Raw genomic sequence first — 17,646 nt, 5'->3', positions numbered from 1 at the left:
GTTGTACATCATAGACCTTCTACCACACGGGCCCATCTCGCAGCGTTGATTTCTTATCGACCCATTACACGAACCTTAGACCTGACAATGCAACCTTCGTGTTTAACTTCGAGTTGTTGGTTGAGCGCCAATCTCGATGCTAACACTTGGACCACACTGCCTCTCTCCAATGCCTCTTTTAGGGCCTTAACTAAGTCTCTTTCTATTCTATTCTTCTTAGCAACTAATTCCTTACTAAATCTAATTGACTCAATTTTTATGGCTCTTTTGAGGGCTCTCCACCATTTGTTGTTAATAATGGTGCCTGTGAGAGCCCTCTTCAATAACTGACTAATCCGGTTCTTGTACTCCTCACAGGTCAAAAGCGACCTGTTGAGTTTCCAGTAGCCGGGGCCTTGTCTACATATTCTATCTAAAACCAGCTTACAGGACACAAATTTGTGGTCGCTGTAGCTAACAAAGTGGAATTGTGGACAACTAGTTATCTCCTTGTCCTTCCGTCTAACTAAAATTCTATCTAAATAAGATCTAGAAGATCCGTCGCTGTTCGTCCAGGTCTACACTGGAGCGTTCGGAAATTCTAGCCTGTACCGATCTGCCAGCTGAAAGCGACTGAGCAGATCGGTGAGGCATAACTTTCCTTTTCTATTTGGATTTGAGCCAACACAATCTACGCGTGCATCGCAGATTGTGTTAAAGTCATCTAACAGTACTAAAGTGTGGGATGTGTCGAGGAAATTTTCTAGGCTTCTAAAAAAATCAGATTGCCCAGCCTTGGAGGGGGCATAGACACCAACCAACCTGAAAGTCTTACCGCTGATTCTCACGTCAAGGAATACCAACCTGCCTTCCGGGTCGATAAAGATAGTTCTAGTCTCGGAAACCAGATTCTTCTTGAATAGGATCGCGACACCACTCCTTCCTCCCCGGTTGTCATAGAGAAATAAATTTCTGGCAGCCGTTCAGGAGTGGGGGAAAAGGCCCGCAACCCACTCAGCCTGGTCTCTGTGGCCACTAACACATCCAGACTATGTGACCTGAGGTCATTAAGATGGCGACCTTGCTTCCAATCCGACCCCAGGCCACGAACATTTAAACATCCTACTGTGAGTGAAACCATGAAATGTGGCTTACCTTTCGAAGAAGGGATTATAATCCCTTCTCTCTATCTTCTGTGTCTTGCGGAGTTTTTTTCGACCAGGCCCTCGTATATGGACTTGCAAAAGTTAATTTTGGGAGGACCTATGTCTTTTGAGTGATAACTGTAATAAATTACAATTGTCTCTGTCAATTTCATAAATTACAATCCTTTCCGGAAGAATACTTATTTTTTTACTACCCACAAGGGGCTAAACACAGAGAGGACAAACAAGGACAGACATACGGATTAAGTCGATTATGTCGACCCCAGTGCGTAATTGGTACTTATTTAATCGACTCCGAAAGGATGAAAGGCAAAGTCGACCTCGGCGGAATTTGAACTTAGAACGTAGCGGCAGACGAAATACCGGTAAGCATTTCGCCCGACGTGCTAACGATTCTGCCAGCTCGCCGCCTTTTCCGGAAGAATACTGTAATGTTTGGTATATTCGTTCGCGGTAGGAGTTCTTTTTAATTTGTCCATAATGATTGATTATTAGCATTCACAGCTATCAAGCTCGTTTCTAGTTTGGAGGGGAAATAATTTTCGGGACTGGGAGGGGTAGATTTTACAGGTTTTTTTGGTTCGTGTTTGGGTTGAAGGGGGGCGTTTGTGTGTCGTGTGAGTCTGCGAGTAGGGGAGTTTTTCTTCTGATGGAGCTGGAAGTGGAAGGGGCGGGTTGGTAATTTTTCTTTTAGGGACTTTTTTCTTTATATTTACATTATTTACATGTGACGGATATTTGTCCTCATCTTGTTTGTTGTTAACACAATGTTTCGGCTGATATACTCTCCAACCGTCATCAGGTGTCTTGGGGAAATTTCGAACCTGGGTTCTCATTCCTAAGGTATTTTTCGATGTTATTATTATCATTATTGTTGTTGTTGTTGTTGTTGTTGTTGTTGTTGTTGTTGTTGTTGTTGTTGTTGTTGTTGTGTTGTTGTTGTTGTTGTTGTTGTTATTATTATTATTATTATATTATTATTATTATTATTATTATTATTATTATTATTATTATTATTATTATTATAATATAATCAGCCGAAACGTTGTGTTAACAACAAGATGAGGACAAATATCCGTCACATGTAAATAATGTAAATATTCTACATAATTCCTCATCTCTTAAATATAGAATTGTGTTTCTTCTTTTTATTGGTTACGTTAGTCCATTCGTCTTTGTTTTCCGTGTTGTTGGAGACTTTGCTGGCGGTGCTGTTTCTTCTTCTTTTAGGGCGGGGCGATTTTCCCGAATGTAGCCTTTTTCGCCACATTCGAAGCACCGTGGCCTCTTACCCCCACCATCATCCTTAACGTTGTTCTCTGCAATCTCTTCGAGAGTTTACTGGGTTGCTTGAATTGTGATTTCCAGCCCCTGGCCTTTCCAATGTTGCTGCTCTACTATTAGTAGCCTCGAGAATTATTATTTTTTCCTCGAGGCCCATAATTAGAGCAGCGCAGAGCCATGTCACATCGATTTTCGGTGGAATTTCCTCAACTGTGATTTTCGAGGTACGTCTACCTAAATAAGTAGGTAGGAGCACTATTTCGGGTGCTTTAAAAGGTTTGACCGAATTCTCCTTCGCCCTTTCTTCACTTTTTAGGTGAACAATTATGGTTGTAAATTTGCAACCTCTAGTAATAAAAGTAATGCCCGACCATATTGGTTGTAAGCCTTTCTCGACCTCCTCTCTTGATGCTTTGTCTGATTTTTTGGTTTTAATATTCAAACTTTTAAAAACAATTATTTTTTTACTGTGTTTTCAATTAAATCGAAGGGGAGGGTGGCTTTTAAATCATACCCCTCCCTCTCTAGCATATTTTGAATTGGTTTAAATTTTCATTTGTCACATTCAAAGTTTTCCTTTTTAATCACGCTACAGCGGCGAAATTTGGCTTAATTGGTTCTTCCTTTTTTCCGTTAATAAATTCTTCGCATGACGGCATGTTCAACACTTTTTCAGAAGGCATTTTTTTTTATCAAGCTGCTCGCCAATTTCCGGAAAATAATTGACACTCACTAGAGCAGCCAGTTCTGATACTTACTGAACTCAGTACATTGAAAGACAATGATGCGCGCACACACTCATTGAAACATACACACATAAATATAACACTCACACACATTGAAAGATGTGTGTGTGTGTGTGTGTGTGTGTGTGTGTGTGTGTGTGTGTGTTTATGTATAAATCATTTTGTATAAATAATTTTTTTTTATATTCTTTCAAATTTTCTTTCATCATTAAGTAAGTGTAATTTACATTTCTACGTTTTCTCCTTGCATGTTGCGATATTCCACATCTTTGCTACTCCCAACAAATGAAAAGAGACGCTTGGTTTTTGTTTAGTGTTTTTAGTGCTTTTTACAATGTTGAATTTTCGCTGTCTTTCATAGTGTGTGTGTTTATGTATATGCGTGTATGTTCAATGTCGCGTGTGTGTGTGCGCGAGACGTAGTCTTTTAACGTACGGAGTTCAGTAAGTATCAGAACAGGCTATTTGAATGAGTGTCAATTATTTTCTCGAAATTTGCGTGTGGCCTGATAAAGCAGCTGATTTGTCTTTGACAGCGTAACGGTCTAAAACCTTGGCCATATTACGCAACTAAATGTGTTCTGTTAGTTAAATAATTTCAGCTCAACCAATAAGTATTTATTGCATGACCAACCTCAGAAGTCACCGCACGCCACTGATATATATATATATATATATATATATATATTATATATATATATATATATATATATATATATATATATATATATATATATATATGTATGTATGTATGTATGTATTATGTATGTATGTATGTATGTATGTGTGTGTGTATGTATATATATGTATATATATATATATATGGTGAGCAGTAAGATGATAGAAGACCAGCACATAAAAACCCAAAATGAGGTTCAAGGACTCCCTCAGAATTGCTCTGATGCAGACAGAGGTTTCAGTTGTTGATTGGGAGTGGGAGGCACAAGGCCGAAATAGAGGGAGGAAAAGGGTGCACAGTGGTTGTTCGAAGTTTGAAAGACAGAGAATGAAACACGGAAAGATCAAGAGAAGGTTTAGAAAGAACAAATCTGTAGAAAATGAGGGAGTGTTACTTTTTATGTATGTGATTTGTGGGAGGAAATGTTTGAGTCATGCAGGCTTGGTCAGCTATCAGAGAACTCACAGGAATCAACCCCTTATAAATTATGATACACCTATTGTTCACAACAGAACACGTGCAACCTGTGGAAAGGTGTGCCTTTCAGTTGGAGGATTGAAAAGGCATGTAGTCAAAAAACTTCACACTGTGGTATCTGTTTCCTCTGCCAGCCAGCACAGCTGTGCATCATGCAATAGAATGTGCAAATCTTTGGTCGGGCTGAAGAGTAATATAAGGGCTTCACATTGCATCATCAATGACTCATTTCAATGATTCTTTCTAGAAATAGCTTTGCTCATATACGAGAAAGCAGCCATTATATATATATATATATATATATATATATATATATATTATATATATATATATATATATATCGGAAGGTATATATATATACCTTTTTATACATACCTATTCTTGTGTGTGTGTGTATGCGCACACATATGTACAAATATAGATGTCTAAATATGTGTGTATATATGTGTATGTACACATGCGCAGGCGCGTACACACATACGCACACATATATTTGCATGAAGATTTCCTCAGTACATTCAGCAAATAATCCAGCTTTTTCAGTTACGGACACTCTAAAAACCACAAGAGTGACTTACATAATTTGAGAATAAGTTATGGCTACACACTCACGGATTCTTAAATCTCTCAAAAACAACTCGTTAATGTAACATTTCACTTACAAATATATGCATATAAACATATTTCCGCTTTCTGTCTCCGTTATTATCATATCTTTAGCAAAAGAGATTTTAAGTGTGTCAAGTGTTGAACAATAACGGCTTTAACGGAGTAAATTTGAATGTAAATGAATTGGAAATAAGAACGAAAGAAAAGCAGGAGAAGCTGTTGTAGGAAGTTTATAAAAGAAAGACATTACTGAATTTGTTTTGCAAGATTGCTGTTGTGAAATCGTGTGTTGAAACAGATATTGTTATATTTGGCAAGAGAAAAAGAAAATGACCATCCCAAAAGAAAAACACTTTACGAGAAATTAAATGCAAAAAATGTTGTTTATTAGTGACAGTAATTATATATTATTTGATTTTCTTTATTATAGTACAAGGCCTGTTTAAGAGAGGCTTGGAATGTATGTTTACATTATATATTTTCTAGGTCAAATAGAAATTGCGTTCTCAAATGGCTAACAATAGTTATGTACATAACAATGGTAATAACAGTAATTTAGTTGTATATATGCGATCAGTAAGAATGAAAAGCACAAAACAGGTGAAAAAGACAAAAATAAAATAAATTATTGATTCGAATGATTGTATAAAAATAATACTGTTCTCATGATAAATGACTTGTATTTACGAAAGTTCACCTCTGGTTACCCATTTAAGTGTTGAAGAGAATGGAAGGGAAGATCTGCTGGGTGCTGGGGTAGTTTCTTTTCTACTGTTACATTTTATGAAATTATGAATACATGTATAGGCAATCGGTGACCAAACTGTGCCCGGCGCACATGGCATTTCATAATATGAACCCCATTCCGTACATTGAATGAACTTTGTTGGGTCTGGGTGACTGAAATAAAATTTACCAGCGCCAATATTTTCTTTAGTGCATGGGTTGTTGTTAAGAAGTGTGGGTAGGATCATTTGTGTGCCTTGAGACGTTACTGTTGTGCTATCTTCATTCATCTTGTTTCCACTTTTTCTAATGCATGTATAGGCAATCTGTGACCAAACTGTGCCCAGAGGACATGGCATTTCGTAATATGAACTCCATTCCGTACATTGAATGAATTTCTGAGGATCTGGGTGAGCAAAATAGAATTTACCTGCGTCAGTATTTTCTTTCGTGCATGGGTTATTTTTAAGAATGGTGCATGAGGTAGACGTCTCCGAGTCTTTGGTTGCTTCAGTGTTATCGTTAGTTAGCGGGTTGCTGTTCTCTCTAACACATTCAGTGACACTCTGTGACCATATTGTACCCGGCGCACACAACATCACGGAGAATGTACCCCATTCAGTGCATCTAATGTACTTTCTAGGGTCTGGATGAGCGAAATAGAATCTTCCTGCTTCAACATTTTCTGTTGTACATGGATTCATGACACTTTCTGTAGTTTCATCTGCTGAATTAAGAAGATATCACAGAAAATATTATACACAGTTAACATATATTGCAAAAAAACAAAAACAAAAAAACAAAAACAAAATTGGATTCAAGTGTATTCGTTGTGACAAATGTGTTGATGCTAACTACTTTTATGTACATTTAATAGTTTGGCTGAAACCTGCCTTTTTCTATAGTCTTTGGTGCGCACTTTGAATAGCATTTCAATTTAATTAATGTTCATTCTACAAGGAAAGTTTATAAGTCGGCTCTTAAAGTTCTAATTTTTCCATAAGTAATAGACTAACTGAAAACTGAATATTTTTACAGCTTTGAGCTTTTACCGAGAACATCCAAAACTGGTGAGTAGACAGTATGTTCAAACTAGTGACAAGGCCCAAAAGTTAGCACTAGCGTAGACCCGCCAAGACTCTCAGGGTTTGGTGGTAGTGTTAAATTTGACAAAATATTAAGTCTGCTACGCTCACAAAATCGGTTTGTGCATTAAGAATACAGTCCAAGAAACTGAGAGATGGACATGTCTATCAGGAGCAGTAAGGAAGTAAATCGAATAATTGTCTACCACTAACTTATAGTTTAGGATTCTATTCCCCAAAAAAAAATTGTCAGCTAGGCCTCTATTAATTTCAACAACAACAACAACAACAACAACACAACAACAACAACACCACCACCACCACCACCACCACCACCAACAACAACAACAACAACAACAGTAATAGCAACATCCACAACTTCTGTAGGGATTTAAAAACAGCTCTTCTGTTAAGAGCCAGTCTCTATTTTTCACCCTTTTTTGAAGATCAAATACATACATACATACTACATACATACATACATACATACATACATACATACATACATACATACATACACCCTCACACGTACACACATAAATGAAATGATTTCTAAATATATATATATTACTTACTAAGTTCTTGATTAGATAATTTCAATGGTTTGATGGGTAGCTTACAATATTTTTCATAGTCTTGAATAGGTATAGATTTATCAAGTGATAAAACATAGAAGATCATTGCAAGAGCTGAATAAAGGGGTTTATCAAGATCAGCTATATCAAATGAAGAAACTTCTTCACCAGTCAATAGTTTGCTAATTCTACATTGGTTGAACAAGGATGTCTGGCAGGCAGTTTGTGCATCAGTTAGTTGAGAACTGTTAACCTAGAATATAGAATATAGACAATTTGACAAATGTAAAATAAATAAAATAAAAGTAAAAACAATAGTTCGATAGATTAGCAGAAGTATGGAAACAATGACATGAATATATAGTTGTTTTTTTTTTTTACCTAGGAATTAAGAATAGAATTTTGTTGTTAAGATAACTTTCTGTTTTGGTGAACTAGTCTTCTTGAAAGCTTATAATATATTATTAACTAGCAGTATCGCCCGGCGTTGCTCGGGTTTGTAAGGGAAATAACTATAAAGCATTTTTAGAGAGTTATAGCAAAAAAATAGCAAAAAATGCATTAAAAATGGAAAAAAAAATTATGGTAAATTTTTTTTAAAATCGTTGACTCATCGTAGACATATTTAGAGAGTTACTTCCCTTATATTAAAAAAATATGCATTAAAATGGGAAAAATGATGGTAAATTATTTTTAAAATCGTAGACTCATCGTAGACGCGCACTAATACCCAGAAGGGCTTGATATGAATCACGACTATAAGATACCCGGTTTTGGTTAAACTGCATCGCAAAATGTGGGAGTAGTTAGGAATCTAAATCGGAGTAGACAGACACACGACCTTTCTTTTATATATAAAGATATAACTTTGCAAAATCGGTTGCGCTCACGTTCTCCTTCCAGGGTCAATAAGATAAGTATCAATGAAGCTAAGAGCCGATACAATCGACTGTTCTCCCTGCCTGGCAAATGTGTGACATTGTGTTCATATTAGAAAATAGTATACATTGGGTGAAAGAAGTCCCCTGAGAATCCAGGTATTACCTATTTACCGGTTAAGCGCCTAATAAATCATATGCTAATCTCTAATTTAAGTGAGTTCTTTGCATTAAATGAAAACGCTTACCCGCCATATACCTCCTTTTCCAGTTATATATGGAACACCATTATTGCTTCGGAGAAAAGCTAAATCCTGGAGACATTTCCTATCAAAGGATATATTATATGATGTAAGGACATCTAAAACACGTTCGACAATGTCATCGCCGACTTTTCCTTCAGTTACGATGTCTTTAGTTGGTTGGCCACTGCAGAGCAACGGTAAAAATATGCAAGCTTCGATAAGCCACTTCATCGTAGTTGCTACTTTCAAGCAATTCTCACAAGTAAAGTGTTGGGGAAAAATACTTCTATTTATCCTCTTCATACCGGATGCAACAGACTTGGAAAGTAGTAAGATTTTTCCCTTTTCTTTTTTTATGCATTTACGTCATTAATCAAAAATGTTGGTGAATAATTTCTATGAAGTATTGAATTGTAAAAAGTAGGTAGGGACGTTGTTTCTATACACATTGTTCACAAGGTACCTAACGAGTAATTGTAAATATTGTTTCGACTTCCACGACTGACTGAAGCGCTTTAATATTTCCCATATAAAATTTGTTACATTCCTCATTACCGTTTCCTGTATGACATCGACATTAAGCAAGCAACAAAAGGTGATGCAGTAGTGGCTTGACATGCGGATCTATACAACAAAGAGACTGTAGTATCCGGTCCTACCGGATACTACCCTGAGAAAAAAATCTAAAAATATATTCCTACTACAATGCACCAGCTCGTCTTTTCTCATCAATCACTAACTTCAGCCTAAAAATACTTTTCACTCTCCCAAATCGCCCAGCCCAAAATTCCTAACCGTTCTGTCGTCTCTTCTTTTAGCTGCCCCCACAAAAATAATACACAGCTGTCTCGACTAGTTTACATATATCGCTGTTAATTGCTGCCATTCAATACTCATATCAAAGACATTAACCATATCTCCACTTTTTCAAGATGTTTTACTTCCCTCCAAACTTCTCTTCACTAGAAATGTTAGTTCCCTCAAAGCGTTATCGCTCCCAGTGAGATAGTCTCTCGTCTATAAAATTCATCTCAAACCATAGTACAACAAATCAAGCTAGCGTCTTTATATTACAACCTGTCGAATCCCTATTCTAAATCGATTCTTTTTCTCTGATAATTTTTACAAATAATTGAAATGAGTAAGCATTGTCACCAAGATAGGCATCAATTGTGCAACCTTGTTCGTTCGCCACGTTGAAGCCCAAATATTCACTTAGCTGGGCAGGTCCCCGAATTATTTGCCTGTTTTGATGATAATTTTATCGAAACCATCAATACACTCCACTTTTCCATTTTCTAATCTACGACCTATCAGAAATAAATTTCTTTAACTTGATGATGTTGTCTTTAACAACTTAAAAAGATTATATCTGGCAAGATATATCAAGACTTCCTAGCTGGCAATCATAGGTTTCAAATGGAATTTTAAGGGAAGGTAACATGAATTGACAAGGAATTTATTTTCGAAATTGTAGTATGATGTGTGCTACATCATCGGACAATGTGTTGGACTATCGATTGTATGGAATGAAAAAGTCACCACAGTATACCACAAAAACAAATCTTACATTAGCATTTTTAAAAACTTTTATACAACAACTAACCATCGCCCATCTGATTAACGATGTAACAATATAATATTGCGTCTTCTGACAATATAGTGGAAACTTATTTTTGGAGTATGTTTTTAATTCAGATGTTTTTGATAAAGGCACAATTTTGATCTGAACTCTGTCGAAAAATTATACCAGAGTATTAAATCAAAACTGACTCTAAGAAGTTTTAGACATTACGAATCTTTACAAACTTGTTGCCATCTTAAATATGCTTGAGGGATATTCGAACCCGTAAGAAAGCCATTCCCTGTATTTTGTCACGGAGAAAATTTCTCGCTGTAGACGAAAAGGTGTTAATATATTGAGCCAGCTCAATATATTAATATATCAATATTAATATCATATTAATATATCAACAAAAAAATGTGATCGTCTGCACAGCGTTGTTCCGGAAGAAGTTTAGGTTCGTGTTCATTCATAAATGCAGCCAAGTCTGTGATGTTACAATTTGCCTCTCTTGCTATGTCTCTTGAAGTTAAATCACTAATTTGATGGTTTGTTTTTGGCAGTCCAGAGCCAGACTCTTGCAAATGTTTACCCGCCCCCATGGCCAAAACTTCATCCACAGTTTCAATCAGTGATTGGTTAAAAATTGTTTCAGAGAATTGAATATTGATATCTGGGTTTGCCTGTTGAACTGCATACTTTAAGTCTTCAGCCATGTCCTCATGATGTTTCATTCAAAGCTGTAGGAGACTGCCAAGCTGACACATATTCAGTATAATTGCACAAAAGGTACGGAGTCTCCTTGGAGAATCTGATATCGATGCTTCAGTCAATGCAAGTTCCCAATGCTTATCATTTTCTAAAATAAGTTTGTTGGTAGCATGCTTCCCTATAAGTTTCACACACATGACCATTTACCCTCCTCGAATTTTAGAATGATTTGGGAACACGTACTTCATGCGAAAAGAGCCGTAAGTAGCACCATTCTTCTTGGCTTGGGGGGACGCTATAAATTCTTGCAAGAACGTCAGCCGTTTCCTCTTGTGCTATTTATTGTTTCTCCAGGTGTAACTCTTGGGTGATGTGTGTAAAGTTGTTTTCTTGCTTTCTTGCATCTTCATCTACTTGACACAACTTAAAAAAGGAAGCAAGGGTAGTTTCTTTTGGAGAAAGTGCTTGATACCCTCATCACCAGGAACTACCCACCTTCACTTATTGACATATGCATTCAACGTGCTGGTGATGAGGGTATCTTTTAGTTCTTGTAGACGTGTGTCTCTGGTGTTTGCATTAGAAACTATAGTACATATCCTTTTTGCTAGATTGAAGGGGATATTCATTCTGGTGTGTCTGGGGTGGCATGAATTGAATGGAAGATATTGCTTAGAATCTGTAGGCTTATAATATATGTCTGTTTCTATTACATTATTAGCTTTCTTAATGAGGATATCGAGGAAGGGGAGTTCACTTATTGACATATGCATTCAACGTGCCCTTCAACTTAACATCCAGGAACTGAGACATCCCAAATCAAAGAAAAATTTACGACCAAAAGCCTTACCATATATATCTCCACACACAACCCTCTCAACAATGAAGCCTTCGGCACCATCCTCGAAAACATACCCCTCCTAAAAAAAGACCACAGAATGAACACAATCTTCCAAACACACACGATCATAAAAAGCAAGAGACACCCTAAATCTATGAAAAGTCTCCTAACACAAGCCCGAATACACTCTTCAACACAGAAGCCGACAGTAAAAAAATGTGGAAGACCCAATTGCGGGATATGCGATTATCTAATTGAGGGATCAGAGTTCTCCTTCAAACAGGGACAACGGTTTACAGTGAAAAGCAACTTCACATGTGCCTCGGAGAACCTGATATACACACTAACCTGCTCTGGGTGTCAAGAGCAGTACATAGGCCAAACAAAAAATAGTTTGCGTAAAAGAATGGCCCTGCACAGATCCCAGATAAAAATTCCCCAAAACAGAAAAATGGCTTTCAGCCAACACATAGATACTTGCGCCAACAACAAAACACCAGGCTTCAGGATTTTCCCCCTCTACCAATTCAGGGACGATACAACCTCGAGACAACGAATAAGTAAAGAAACTCTCTTTATTACAAAATACAGGCCACTTCTTAACGGGTCTACGACAAACGATTTATACACCTCAGCTTTAGAATAACACAAATACACACGCAAATATTACATTCCAAAGAATCCATTACAAATCAGCCCCAATCACAGCTATAATCCATAGCGTGCCAACTTCAAGTCATACAACACCTCACCACTTCCACTCATTCACATTCTCCCTTCTCTTTCTTCTTCTTCCTCTTCTTCTTCATCATCATCATTATTATCATCATCATCGTCGTCATCATCATCATCATCATCATCATCATCATCATCATCATCATCATCATCATCATCATCTTCTTTTTCTTCTTCTTCTCCTTCTCCTTCTTCTTCTTCTTCTTCTTCTTCTTCTTCTTCATCATCATCATCAACATCGTCATCATCATCATCATCATCTTCTTCTTCTTCCTATGCTCCACCTTCTACTTCTTAACTTTATCACTAATGCTTTTTAGTATAACACCTACGCAAATTCCATAAACAAACCTTTCAATAGAAATATTCTCCTGAATTGAACTGCAACAGCTAGCCGCCAATGACCATTCAAAATACGACAATCAAGGCACATCACCATCATCATCATCATCATCATCATCATCATCATCATCATCGTCATCATCATCATCATCATCTTCTTCTTCTCCTTCTCCTTCTTCTTCTTCTTCTTCTTCTTCTTCTTCTCCTTCTTCTTCTTCTTCTTCTTCTTCTTCTTCTTCTTCTTCTTCTTCTTCTTCTGCTCCACCTACTTCTTAACTTTATCACTAATGCTTTTTAGTATAACACCTACGCAAATTCCATAAACAAACCTTTCAATAGAAATATTCTCCTGAATTGAACTGCAACAGCTAGCTGCCGCTGACCATTCAAAGTACAACAATCAAGGCACTCCCAAATTTTTCCACCCCTTCTCCTCATCATCCTTCTTCTTCTTCTTCTTCTTCTTCTTCTTCTTCTTCTTCTTCTTCTTCTTCTTCTTCTTCTTCTTCTTCTTCTTCTTCTTCTACACAACCAAGAGTTCACAACGACCTCGAACACACAAGTGCAAACAAGAGAGACAGAGAAAGGCAGAAACAAGGAAAATGCCACTTATATTTGAACACTATACAAATATTCCTTTAAAAAAACTTTTCTTTTAATTTTTCTAAATTTAATTATTTAATCGTTACAGTTGAAAAGGTCTCAAAATGACCGAAACCGGTACTGAAATGTTCTTTATAAAATTATTTTAGCATTTTCTATCTTGACTTGTTTTTTCATATATATCAACTCGTGTGTTCCTTTTCACCCTTATATATATATATATATATATATATATATATAAAGATTCATTTATTCCAGAGAACTTTCAGAATATATTATAGAGGTACAGAGGCTTAAAGCTTGATCATTTTTATGCAATCAAAAAGCAAGATCTAGGAGTTGGCGTTTCCTACGTGATAGCTATCACAAAATGAAAATAAAAATGTTTTTACTTTCATTTTATGATAGATAGACGAAGTTTGAAACAAAATGAAAGCAATTACATGTCATATCAAGACGGAGAGAGAGAGCAGCAAGAGTAAGAGAACGTGTGGTAAATATATATACCAGTGATGACCTCAGAAAAAGGTGCGGATCAACTTCCAACTGTTCTTTCAGTTCACGACACGCATTCAGTTGTGACTACTTTTGATCTTCCGTGAGCAAGCGAGACACAAAGTTTGCTGCAACTCTTTTCATTCGCAATTCCTCGCTCAAAATTCGAAAATTCGTTGGCAGGAGCTCCAGGACACACCAGTCATATCAACAAGTTCGTCAATTGTTCGACGCCCCCCCCCAGATCAGTTCATGAATTTTTGTGATGTTTTCATTCGTTCGGGAGATCGACGCTGGCCTTGAACCAGGTTGGTCTTCAAGCGACAGGTGATCATTCCTAAAGCGTAAACTTGTGTTTTGCTCATGGCAGCACCCTTGTAAGCTGTTTGAAGCATAACAACTGTTTTGGCCGCCGTTTGCCCAAACAGAAAACAGAATTTCACGGAATCTCACGGTTTCTTAGTTTCAGCTATCGCAAAACACGAACAGGAGAGAAACACTGCAAAACAAAGACATACCAAATGACAGTACGGCCTCAAGCGACGACACCGGTCGGCAAACTGATGCCTGGGGGTGGCATCAAGTGGCTTCTAGCTGCGGAAGCTTGAACTACAACAGGCTTGTTGCACAGAGAACGAATCCGGTTGCTTTGGGGGTACCTCCTATATATATATATATATATATATATATATATATATATATATATATATATATATATATATATATATATATATATATATATATATATATACATATATATATCTAAATAGGATAAAATTTTTCGAAAAAAACTCTATCGATGGCCAGCATATTAAAAATACCTTTAAAGGTTAAATTTATAAACAACTTATAAACAAGGGCAAACGAAAAGAATTCTAATGCCAAATATGCCGAAAATAGACAAATCGTCAATAACCATATAATTTATCACTATAAGCACGCGTCTCGAAGTAAGCCGATAGAAACTTCTAAACAATTCCGTTATTATCGTATCGGTCTCAATTTCAAAGTTAATTCATAAGAATTTTCTCCTCGTCAGCGATAAATAAGGTAAGAAATAAATGAAATACTTACTTATACCATGGAAGAAGCAAACACTAAGTCATGAGCACACTTAAATACCCCAAATAAATCCAAAATACAAAACTCTCTATGAGAGTTTTCAGCACGTGCCTCGAGGTGTGCTGGCGAATTTCTATTTTGGATTTATTTGGGGTATTTAAGTGTGCTCATGACTTAGTGTTTGCTTCTTCCATGGGTATTAGTAAGTATTTCATTTATTTCTTACCAAATTTATCGCTGACGAGGAGAAAATTCTTATGAATTAACTCTGAAATTGGGACCGATACGATAATAACGGAATTTTTTTAGAAATTTCTATCGGCTTACTTCGAGACGCGTGCTTATAGAGATAAATTATATGGTTATTGACGATTTGTCTATTTTCGGCATATTTGGCATTAGAATTCTTTTCTTTTGCTCTTGTTTATAAGTTGTATCTATCTATCTATCTATCTATCTATCTATCTATCTATCTATCTATCTATCTATCTATCTATCTATCTATCTATCTATCTATCTATCTGTCTGTCTGTCTGTCTGTCTGTCTGTCTGTCTGCATATATATATATATATATATATATATATATATACATATAGGAAAGGCGTAAAAGACAGAGACAGATAGGACAGATACAGAGGGGGTAGATTTAGCAATTTAAAAGTCGATTTATTTCTCGTAGTAAATTATATTTCTTTATTACTAACGGTACTTTAGCTAGGAGTGATGACAAGTGTAGGGCAACAACTGCAAAACGATTTCCTTTAAGGTCTTTTTTCATTCGAGGGAACAAAAAATGTCGCAGGATAAAGATCAGGTGAATAAGAAGGGTGGGCACAAGATCGAGTTATGCCATTTTTAGTCAAAAACTGTCAAAAACTCAAGGCGGTATGCACAGGCGTGTTGTTGTGATGAGACCACTACACTCCATTTTGCCCAGGTCGGGGTGTATGTGTCTCATCGTTTCTCGTAAATGCTTCAGAACTGCCAAATAACATGTCTGGTTAACAGTTTGACCGGGAGGAACAAATTCTGTGTGGACAATTCTTTTTGTATCGATGAAACAAACCAGCATCGTCTTGATACTAGACTTCACTTGACGTGCTTTTGTGGTGGGCGTGATGAGATTGAACGCTTTCATTGACTTGATTGCTGCCTCGTTTCCGGATCGTAGCCGTAACATCAGCTTTCGTCACTAAAGATGACGTTATAAAAACGGTCCGGATCAACCTCCAACTGTTCTTTCAGTTCATGACACCAATTCAGAAACTTACAGGAAATGTTTTTCAGAATATACCTTCGTAACATGTGTTTACATTGAGACACCCAGAAAGGCACACCACTGTTTTAGAATAGAAATATATTTAGAATTTAATGATGATAATATTAACAATTATGTAATCGATTTCTCTATTATAAGAAGACGAAAATTTACACCAGTAGTTCCAGAAGTGTGGTATCTTTTACGTGTAGATATTAGGGTTGTTGCAATTCCTTAGAGAAAAGGAGTTACGCATATTCTTGAAAGAGCTCTTCTGTTTATACAGAAAGGTAAAAAAATTCGCTGCAACTCTTTTCATTCGCAATTCCTTGCTCACATTCTTTGGCGGGACACAGCCGTCATATCAACAAGTTCGTCAATTGTACGGCGACAGTCCTCGAAGATCAGTTCATGAATTTTCGAAGTTGGTCTTCAAGCGACAAGTGACCATTCCTAAAGTGTGAAAATCACTTGTAAACTTGTAAGTCGTTTGAAGCATGACAACTGTTTCGGCCGCCGTTTGCCTCAACAGAAAACAAAATTTCACGGAATCATGGTGTTCCTTCGTTTCAGACATCGCAAAAATCGACGAACCGCGGGGTAGCACTGCAAAACAAAGAAGCACCATGTGGAAGTACAATTCTATACGACGACACCGGTAGGCGAAGGTGGCATGAAGTGATTTCTAGTTGCGGAAGCCTGAACTACAACGAGCTTGTCCCACTGAGAAAGTTTTCCGGTTACTTTTGGGTACTCCCCCGAATAGCTTTCAGAAACGTTGTCTAGAAAAATTCTCATCCTATTAATTGCAACAGCCCTAAGAACTCTTTTGGAATTCTTTCTCTTTAAAACATCAATTTAGTCTTTAAGCAAAAAGAACAACTGTACAGGAACTTACAGGAAATGTTTTTCAGTATATATTTTTGCAACATGTGTTTACATTGAGACACTCAGAAAGGCACATTGCTGTTTTAGAATAGAAATATATTTGGAATTTAATGATGATAATATTAACAATTATGTAATCGATTTCTCTATTAAAAGAAGACGAAAATTTACACCATTAGTTCCAGAAGAGTGGTATCTACCACGTGTAGATATTAGGGTTGTTGCAATTCCTTAGAGAAAAGGAGTTACGCATATTCTTGAAAGAGCTCTTCTGTTTATACTGAACATAGAGATAGTGCAGATATAGATACAATTTTAGTTCACCTTAAAATTATTTTCATTGAATGATATCACTAGTCTGCAAGAAAATGTTTATGCATAAATTTCAGGAAGATCCTGATAACAATGGAGCGACAAACATTTAGATTCTAGGGAAGATTATTTCTCATAATATTTTGTTTCTTATTTTTGCTGTTATGAACATTAGAGTTGTATTTTATGCAAATATATTAGTATGTGACTTATGTTTATTATTTATGTATTGCGTTACATCTTTTAGACTTTGGAGGTTTTATTATAGGAATAAGCAACGCGGTTAACTGACTTCCTATTAGAAAGATAATCTGGATATGTACTTAGAAAGTTTTGAAGCATTATTAGACAGTAGCTGGTATTTACATTAATATTCTGCATTTTC

At 36.5% G+C, this 17,646-nt stretch overlaps 1 protein-coding gene across 2 annotated transcripts; it reads right to left on the bottom strand.

The window, feature by feature from the left end:
- Positions 1-5,304: 5,304 nt before the first annotated feature.
- Positions 5,305-8,733, bottom strand: LOC115213595. Of its 2 annotated transcripts, none has more exons than XM_029782585.2 (3): positions 8,453-8,733; positions 7,327-7,579; positions 5,305-6,393 (listed from the first exon to the last, which is right to left on the bottom strand). In XM_029782585.2, the coding sequence occupies exons 1-3, from the start codon at positions 8,678-8,680 to the stop codon at positions 5,624-5,626; spliced, it is 1,251 nt and encodes a 416-aa protein (XP_029638445.1). In that variant the 5' UTR covers positions 8,681-8,733; the 3' UTR covers positions 5,305-5,623. The 2 variants fall into 2 exon arrangements, with proteins under 2 accessions (XP_029638445.1, XP_029638446.1); XM_029782586.2 differs by having other exon boundaries at positions 5,305-6,390.
- Positions 8,734-17,646: the final 8,913 nt, after the last annotated feature.

The sequence above is a fragment of the Octopus sinensis genome, linkage group LG1 (genome assembly GCF_006345805.1).
Source record: "Octopus sinensis linkage group LG1, ASM634580v1, whole genome shotgun sequence".
Classification (NCBI taxonomy): domain Eukaryota; kingdom Metazoa; phylum Mollusca; class Cephalopoda; order Octopoda; family Octopodidae; genus Octopus; species Octopus sinensis.
This window is presented reverse-complemented; position numbering and strand designations above follow the sequence as displayed.

Excerpts from the sequence above, each read along its gene's own strand:
- LOC115213595 (XM_029782585.2), bottom strand. The coding sequence starts at position 8,680 with ATGAAGTGGCTTATCGAAGCTTGCATATTTTTACCGTTGCTCTGCAGT. Across the intron at positions 7,580-8,452 it reads GAAAAGGAGGTATATGGCGG|GTTAACAGTTCTCAACTAAC; the intron begins GTAAGCGTTTTC and ends TCTATATTCTAG. Across the intron at positions 6,394-7,326 it reads ATTATCTAATCAAGAACTTA|CAGATGAAACTACAGAAAGT; the intron begins GTAAGTAATATA and ends TTCTTAATTCAG.